The sequence below is a fragment of the Furipterus horrens genome, unplaced genomic scaffold, assembly GCF_987537825.1.
Source record: "Furipterus horrens unplaced genomic scaffold, mFurHor1.1.pri manual_scaffold_13, whole genome shotgun sequence".
Classification (NCBI taxonomy): Eukaryota; Metazoa; Chordata; class Mammalia; order Chiroptera; family Furipteridae; genus Furipterus; species Furipterus horrens.
In genome coordinates this window covers 55,461,397-55,470,114 of record NW_028327183.1, presented here as the reverse complement: position 1 = coordinate 55,470,114, position 8,718 = coordinate 55,461,397, and the positions used below count along the sequence as shown (strand labels likewise).

General features: G+C 54.1%; 1 protein-coding gene across 1 annotated transcript in view; it reads right to left on the bottom strand.

Moving 5' to 3' along the window:
• Positions 1–8,718, bottom strand: part of LOC149995446 (leukocyte immunoglobulin-like receptor subfamily A member 6) — a 29,690-nt gene continuing 20,972 nt past the window's right edge. Inside the window, exons 10-14 of the mRNA XM_090259229.1 lie at positions 1,660–1,699; positions 1,286–1,421; positions 1,130–1,165; positions 661–945; positions 1–516 (exon numbers count right to left, since the gene is read on the bottom strand). Coding sequence (XP_090115355.1) covers positions 80–516; positions 661–945; positions 1,130–1,165; positions 1,286–1,421; positions 1,660–1,699 — 934 coding nt within the window. The 3' untranslated portion in view covers positions 1–79. The remainder of the gene's footprint in view (positions 517–660; positions 946–1,129; positions 1,166–1,285; positions 1,422–1,659; positions 1,700–8,718) is intronic.

The window sequence follows — 8,718 nt, the reverse complement described above, 5'->3', positions numbered from 1 at the left end:
GTTGAGCTGATTTCTGAACGGGGAGGAGGGGCTTGAGCAGCCCCGTGAGGACCCGTCGCCCTCCCTGAGCCTCCTGCTCTCACTGCTTCTCACTCCCAGGGCCTCTGGGCCCAGAACCCTGGCGCCTCCTCCCCTGACCGGCCACCAGGGCTGCCCCTGAGACCTGCCTCCCCACTAAGTCACTCAGGGGCCAGGATGAGTTGTCCTCACCTGAGACCAGGAGCTCCAGGGCGTCACTGGGCTGTGACCACACCTGGGGGGTGTTCCTGTAACAGCCGTAGCATCTGAACGTCCACCTGCGGCCGGGGGTCACGGGACCCACGGGGAACAGGGCCTGCATCTGCCCACTGGGGTGTGGCTGTGAGTCCCGGGTCCAGGGGAGCCTGTCCTCTCCTTCCTCAGTCAGAATGAACCTGCCAAATCCCTCGTCTGAGTGACATTTGAGAGTCCTGTTCCCTCCTGAGGTCACGACAGCGCTGGACAGGGCTGAGAGGCTGGGTTTGCTGCTGTAGGATCCTAGGGGAGAAGGACGCAGCGTGTTATATGGGGATCACACCTCCCGCATGTCCCCCAGGGCTGGACTGTAAGGGGGAGACACCCTGAGAGCACCCCCTTCCTGAGGGCAGAGCCTGAGGCTGGGACCCCTGAGTGTCCTCTCACCTGTCACCACCAGCCCCAGGGGGTCACTGCGCTCTGACCGGCCAGCGGGGCTGAGGTAGTAACAGCGATAGACCCCTGCGTATAGGTCTGTCATGTATGTGATGGAGAACTTGGCCTTGTTCCCGGGCTCCAGTGGCTTGTTTCTATCCCAGGGCACTGGGCTTCCCTCTCTGTCCACACGGTACTCCTCAGCCTCCAGGGTCCCCTGACACCAGATGGTCACAGGGCTCCCCCAGAGGATCACAGGGCCTGGCTCAGCCCACATGATGGACTTGGGGAGGGTCCCTGGAAGGAATCAGGGGCTGGGTCAGAAGTCATTTCCCAACCCCAGTGCCCAGCTGTCAGCCCCGAACATCTCAGTTGTTCTTCATCCGTCAGCCCAGACCTGCTGTTCTCCACCCCAACCTCCCAGGGGGTAGCCCCTTGTCCCCAGTGAGGAGAGGGCCCTGGGACACCTGGGGGGACTCACCTGCCTGCACTGGGGTCCTCAGGCCCATGCTCAGCCCTGGAAGAGAGGTGCTGTGAGAGACCTGCCCTGAATCCTGAGAGGGACCCTCCTCCCCGTGAGCCCCGAATCCTGGGTCCTGGCAGAGCAGGGATTCCCCTCCCCCTCCTCACATCTCACCCAGGCAGAGCAGGGCCGTGAGGATGGGGGCCATGCTGTCTCTCCTCTCTGGACCCTGCTGTGCAGAAGGAAGAGGCCTCGGTGTCCTCAGGGTAGACAGACGCACAGGGTGTGGCCACTGGGTGGCTGGCCCTCCCTGTCACGGGGATGTCACGTCAGCAGCCTCTCACGAAGGGGAACAGGGTCTCCCCAGAAGCTCGGCCCTCATTCCCATGATGGAGCTGGAAACAGACCCCGAGCCTTCTGGGATGCTCCTTGCAGGTGAGGTGATTTAGGGCACATCCTTCCAGGTCAGAGTCTACCCCACGGGGCCCCCTCCCCCTCAGCTGTCCATCAGCATCTGCCTGTGCGTCCTTCCCATGGACAGTGGTCACCTGGCCCTGCAGGTGCTTCAGGAAGACGAGGTCCCTGTGCCTGCAGAGCTCAGACCACAGAGACACGTCTCCTCCCGCTGTGCAGGCAGGTCCAGTGTCACTGTGACCATGAGCACCAAGGGCACATGCAGGGAAGGAGGGGAAGGACACGCACCCCTTGCTCTGGCCCCAGAGTGTGGCTTCTCTTTCTACCACAGCCACTCATGAACTTCTCCTTTTTCTTGGCAACAGCGTCCACCCACTCCTTCCAGGAAACCAGCCTGACTCACTCCTGCTGCTCTGAGCCCGTCCCCTGGGCAGAGCTGTCCACACACCCTGCGTTCTGCCCTCTGGTCTTCACCCCTTGAGGACAATGAGTGGGTTAATGCACTCATTTGGGTGACAAAGCTCATTCTTAGTTAAATGCTCTCCACCATTCACTGTCCTTGTGTTATTGAGCAGTAATACTCGGTCTCTGGGCCTCAGTTTCCCCACCTGCAACGTGTTGTCATGAACCCCCACTCCTTAGAGTGACTGTGGTAGCTGTGCCTGGGACATGGAGGGACCCGTCCTTGCTGATTTACAGATCCGATGAAGATGTGTGGGCTGAGAAATGAGAGGATCATGGTACCTGACTCTACAGTCAGGGTGGACGATGGACAGGCCCCCTCAAGGTCCCCCATGTGCTCCTAATTTCTGAAATACACACCAGGCTCAATGCAGAAAAGGAGAAGTAAAAGTTCCCAGTATCACAGGCACCTACCACAAATAAAACAGGCCAAAGCTGAGTGGCCGCCAATGCCTGGCATGAGGTAGGGGTCATCCAATGGGAGACTCCACTCTGTGGTCAGAAAAAAATCTGCCGGGTACTCCCACGCAGGGAGGGGACTTGGGGCAAGAAGGCAGTTGGAAGAAGTGTTTTCCGCTCCCCAGCTTTGGGGGTTGACGCTGGGATATCTCTGCCCACTGACGGCCCATGGTCAGCACTGAGCCATGTCCCCTGTGTGTGTGAAGCTGAGTCAATTCAGTGTCATCTGACATGGGTGTCTGGGCAGGCTTGTGTGAGGCTCACATTGGAGCTACCTTTTCTTTACGTTTTTAAAAAAATATTTTATTTATTAATTTTCAGAGAGAGGGGAAGGGAGGGAAAAGGAAAGGGAGAGAAATATAAATGTGTGGTTGCCTCTCACCTGCCCCCAACTGGGGACCCAGCCTGAAACCCAGGCATGTGCCCTGACTGGGAATCAAACTTGCGACCCTTTGATTCACAGGACAGCACTCAATCCACTGAGCCACGCCAGCCAGGGCTGGAACCATCTTTTTCCAGGCACAACATGGTCAGATGCTAAGTTTGGTGAGCGCACACCGGCGGGTGGGGCACGTTAGCCCTTTCAGGTCTGAATATCAGGACAGCAAACTCTCTATGGACAACTGGACGTGTGGGAAGTTCATTTCCAACAGGAATGGACATCAAGAAGAAACCCTCCAAACGACACCTGGTGGTGTGAAAGGCTGTCTACAGAGCCATTAATGGGACTAAGATTTCTGAGAAAACACTAGGAGTATATGGAACTCATTTTAATCTAAGCATGTTTAAATATCTGGGAAAAATAGGGAGATCCAAGATGGTGGAGGAGTAAGTGAAAGCTACACTAACCTCCTCCCAGGACCAGTCTGGATTTACAACTTAATCGTGGAGAAATCATCTGGAATAACAAACTGAACACTAGCTGGAGAGAACTCATAACCACGGGGAGACAGAAAATGCCGCTACGTCACAGCGTGACCAGTAGGGAGTGCGGAGATGAGAAAGCACTGAACGGGCTCCCACGGTGGCAGCTGAAGGGACTGAGAAACAGCTCAGCAGCTGGGAGTTGCCCCTGACAAGGGCAGGGTCTAAACCCCCAGCTGGGCTTCCCAACCTACAGCAAGAGAGTGGAAAGTAAAATAGTATCCAGCTGTGAAAAGCAAAAAACCACAGGATTTCTTGCTAGCTGGAAACAGCTGGAGAAAAAGAGTTCTTAAGCGGATCACATACAAAAATGTTTTGGCCCCCACTTACCCTGGGCTCAAACAGCGGGAAGGGAGAGAGGACCAGATCCCAGTGCTGACTCATTCCCAGTACTGCAGGCAGACCATTCCCTTCTGAGTGGTGTCAGCCTGAGGGGAAGCAAAGGCCCAGCCTACAGGAATTAAGCTGCCACACCCTCGGTCCTTAAACCTGACGGCAAATCACAGATTGAATAGATTAACAACTGAAGGAGGCAGACAAAGGCAGTAGATCCCTGGAAGTCTCCAACAGGCTGCCTAGGGCCAGACTGGTACATGATCTGACGCCACCAGGGGCAGATCCAGGAAGTGCAGATCAATCTAAGAAGCAGCATCAAACAATAAGAGTCACAAAAATCGGGAGACAGAGAAACAACCCCCCCATCAAAAGGAAAGGAAGAATCCCCAGAAAGAGTGCTAAATGAAATAGAGGAAAGCAAACTATCAGAGATGGAATTCAAAACAGATATTCTGGGGAAGATCAATGAGCTCAGCGAGCTCAAGAAAAACTACAAAGAACTCCAGGGAAACTACAAGGAATTTACAGAGCATTACACCAGCATGAAGAAGGAATAGAAGCTTTCGATAAGAGCCAGGAACAAATGAAGAATACAACTTCTGAACTGAAGAACAAAGTAGAAGGAATTAAAAGCAGGCTAGAGGAAGCAGGAGATCAGATCAGCGAGCTGGAGGACAACGTAGACAAAAATTCCCAGACAGTGCAACAAAACGAAAATAGATTGAAAAAGAATGAAGAGGTTTTAAGAGAGCTGCAGGACAGCATAAAACATAATAATATCTGTATCATAGAAATCAGTAGGAGAAGAAGAGGAGCAAGGGATAGAAAACCTGTTTGAAAAAGTAATGACAGAAAACTTCCATAACTTGACAAGAGGAAAAATCATGCAAGTCCAGGAAGCACAGAGGATCCCAATGAAGGTCAACTCCAATACACATCCTAATTAAAATGACAACATTGAAAGACGAAGAGAGAATAATAAAAGCAGCAAGAGAGAAACAGCTAATAACATACAAGGGAGCTCCAATAGGCTACCATTAGATTTCTCAACAGAAACACTACAAGCCAGAAGAGAATGGCAAAATATATTTAAGCAGTGAAAAACAAAGGCCTGACCAGGGGTAGATCCAGGAAGTGCAGATCATTCTAGGAAGCACCAACAAACAATAGGAGTCACAAAAATGGGGAGACAGAGAAACAACACCCCATCGAAAGGAAAGGTAGAGTCCCCAGAAAGAGTGCTAAATGAAATAGAGGGACGCCAACTCTCAGATATGGAATTGAAAGCATGTATTATAGAGAACCCCCTGGCTGGTTTGGCTCAGTGGATTGAGCGTCAGCCTGCGAGCTAAGTGTCGCTGGTTCGATCTTCCAGTCAGGGCACATCAGAGAAGGAAAACTCTGACTCCAAAAAACCTCCGCTGCATTGCGGCATACCTCTTCAGGGGAAAGGCTAAGGGAGTAAACCCCGACAGAAAATCCGGAGCCGGAGTCCCTAAGGCGGTTTGATGTTGTAGTCAACACCGGCAACTCCTGCGGCGCACCTGAAGCCAAGCTGTATTGACTCTGTCTTTCCCTTTGGATCCTTCAGCTGCGAAGAGAGGGGGGGTCTGCTGCATGGGCAACAGCTGGCCCTCCATATCACCCTGCCCAGGCTTTGTAGCTTCACTGGAGAGGACACTCCAGCGTCATCGCAAGATGTCGACTCAACACGGGAGGAGACAGATACCGGTTATAAGCTCATCCGATTGGCGAAGGAAACGAGCGCCAGGGGTCTCCTCTGACGGTGGGAGAGGTCATCGCACCTCACTGGACAGCTACCACCCGCCTCAAGCTGGGCAGCCCCCAGCCAATTAGGTGCCGTCTCGCCATGGCTCGCCTACCCCACTGGGTGCGTGGGGATCAGAGAGGCGCCTCTCGAAAAGTGGGCCACAAAACACTCGCACCAGGCAATTCCAAGCAAACAACAAGAAAGAAGCCTCCAGCTCTTCGCCTCGCTAGCTGGAACATCAGGACCATGTGTCCCGGACTTACTGCAGACCTTCCGTGGATCAAGGGTGCCAGGAAAACCGCCATCATCGACAGGGAACTGGCACGACTAAACATCGACATTGCGGCTCTACAGGAGACCCGGTTGGCCGACAACGGAACTATCAGAGAAACCAACTACACCTTCTACTGGCAAGGGAAGCCTCCGGACCAACCAAGACAGCACGGTGTTGGGTTCGCTGTGAAGAACATGCTTGTTAACTCCATAGAGCCACCCACAGGAGGCACAGAGAGATTACTTACCCTCCGATTGTCAACAACTTTCGGCCCAGTCAGCATTCTTAGCGCGTACGCCCCAACCCTCTGCGCCACCACCGAAGAGAAAGAACAGTTCTACCATGCACTGGACGAAGCGTTATCCAAGATCCCCAGAAGTAACGCTCTTTATCTCCTTGGAGACTTCAACGCAAGAGTAGGAGCCGACCACATGGCCTGGCCCACCAGCCTCGGAAACTTTGGGAGAGGAAAGATCAATGAGAATGGTCAGCGACTGCTTGAGCTTTCGTGTCACCACGGCCTGTGCGTGACAAACACATTCTTCAAGTGCAACGAGATCCACCAGGTGTCATGGAGGCACCCCCGCTCCCGCCACTGGCACCAGCTTGACCTCGTCATCACCAGAAGAACGGATATTGGTAGCATCCTCCTCACCCGCAGCTACCACAGTGCAGACTGCGACACGGACCATGCCCTCGTGGTAAGCAAGGTGCGCATAACGCCGAAGAGGTTGCACCACTCCAAGATGAAGGGTCGCCCACGCATCAACACCAGTTGTGCCAGCAACCCAGTTAAGACCCAGCAATTCATCAACAGGATGGAAGATGCACTCGGCGAGGGAATGGCGGCAGATGATATTATCGAATCCAATTGGCTACATCTCCTCGACGCCATATACAACTCTGCCATTATTGCTTACGGGAAGAAAGAGCGGGAGAACGCTGACTGGTACGAGGCTCACTGGGAAGAAATGGAACCCGTGATCGAGGCTAAGAAGAAGGCCCTACTGGCTTACAAGGCCACGCCCACTCCCAGTACACTTCAAGCTCTACGGGCTGCCAGGAACAAAGTCCAGAAGACCGCCCGCCACTGTGCCAACACCTATTGGCTAAACCTGTGCAGAAGCATCCAGGAAGCCGCCGATATAGGCAACGCACGAGGAATGTATGAGGGTATCAAGAAGACAACAGGCCCAATCCCCTCCAAGATCGCCCCCCTTAAGTCCAAGACAGGTGAGGTCATCACTGACCAGGAACAGCAAATGCGGCAGTGGACCGAGCACTACCTCGAGCTGTACGCAACGAGGAACACCGTAACAGACACTGCTCTTAACGCCATCCCAGACCTACCAGTCATGGAGGAGCTAGACACCCCACCTACTGCAGCAGAGCTCGGCAAAGCCATCGACCGCCTCGCTTGCGGGAAAGCACCAGGAAGCAACGGAATCCCTCCAGAAATCCTAAAGAGCGGGAAACCAGTCCTGCTACAGCCGCTCCACCATCTACTCTGTCTCTGCTGGAAGGAGGGTTACATCCCTCAGGATATGAGAGACGCCAACATTATCGCCATGTACAAGAACAAAGGAAACCGCAGCGACTGCAACAACTACCAGGGCATCTCTCTTCTCAGCGTCGTCGGCAAAGTATTCGCCCGGGTCGCTCTTGCCCGCCTGCAGACCCTTGCTTCCCGCGTCTACCCAGAGTTTCAGTGTGGCTTCAGAGATGGCTGATCAACAGTGGACATGATCTTCTCCCTACGCCAGCTGCAGGAGAAGTGTCACGAGCAGCATAAACCCTCTACCTCGCCTTTATCGACCTCACGAAGGCATTTGATCTGGTCAGTCGAAGCGGACTCTTCAGCTTGCTACGGAAGATTGGCTGTCCACCACATCTGCTTACTATGGTCATGTCCTTTCACGACAACATGCACAGCACGGTGTCCTACAATGGCGCAACCTCTGAGGCCTTCCCAGTCAGCAGCGGAGTAAAGCAGGGCTGCGTCCTCGCGCCTACGCTGTTCGGAATCTTCTTCTCCATGCTCCTCCAATAAGCCTTTAAGGACTGCAGCGAGGGTGTCTTCATTCACACCAGATCCGATGGCAAGCTCTACAACCTGGCCCATCTACGAGCCAAGACCAAAGTCAAAGAGGTGCTCATCCGTGAGATGCTCTTCGCCGACGACGCAGCCTTGACATCACACTCCGAAGAGGGACTCCAGCAGCTAGTCACTTGCCTTTCCCACGCATGCAAGGAGTTCGGACTAGCCATCAGCCTGACGAAGACGAATGTTATGGCTCAAGTCACGGGGACTCCCCCATGCATCACCATCGATGGATACACCCTGGAGGTTGTCAACGACTTCACTTACCTTGGGTCCACCATCTCGAGCTCACTGTCAGTCGACTTGGAGGTCAACCGGAGAATCGCCAGGGCAGCCACAGTTATGGCCAAACTGAACCGGCGAGCGTGGAACAATTCCAGCCTCACTGAGAAAACCAGACTGCGCATCTACCAAGCCTGCGTACTCAGCACTCTCCTCTATGGCAGCGAGACGTGGACCACCTACGCAAGGCACGAAAGGAAACTCAACAGCTTCCACATGAGGTGCCTGCGACGCGTCCTGCATGTCGCCTGGCAGGATAAGGTCCCCAACACCGAGGTGCTGAAGCGAGCCAACATGAGCAGTTTGCGTGCAGTTCTTAGTGAGAGACGCCTCAGGTGGCTCGGCCATGTCAAAAGAATGGATGCAGGCCGCATTCCCAAAGACCTCCTCTACGGCGAGCTAGCAGAAGGCCAGAGGATGACAGGGCACCCGAAACTGCGGTTCAAAGACATCTGCAAAAAGGACATGACACAATGCTCCATCAATCTCAACACATGGGAAGTTCGAGCAGACGACCGCCTAGCCTGGAGGCTCGCGGTCAGGCAAGGTACGTCACGCGCAGAGGCTGCGCGCAACGAGGAGGC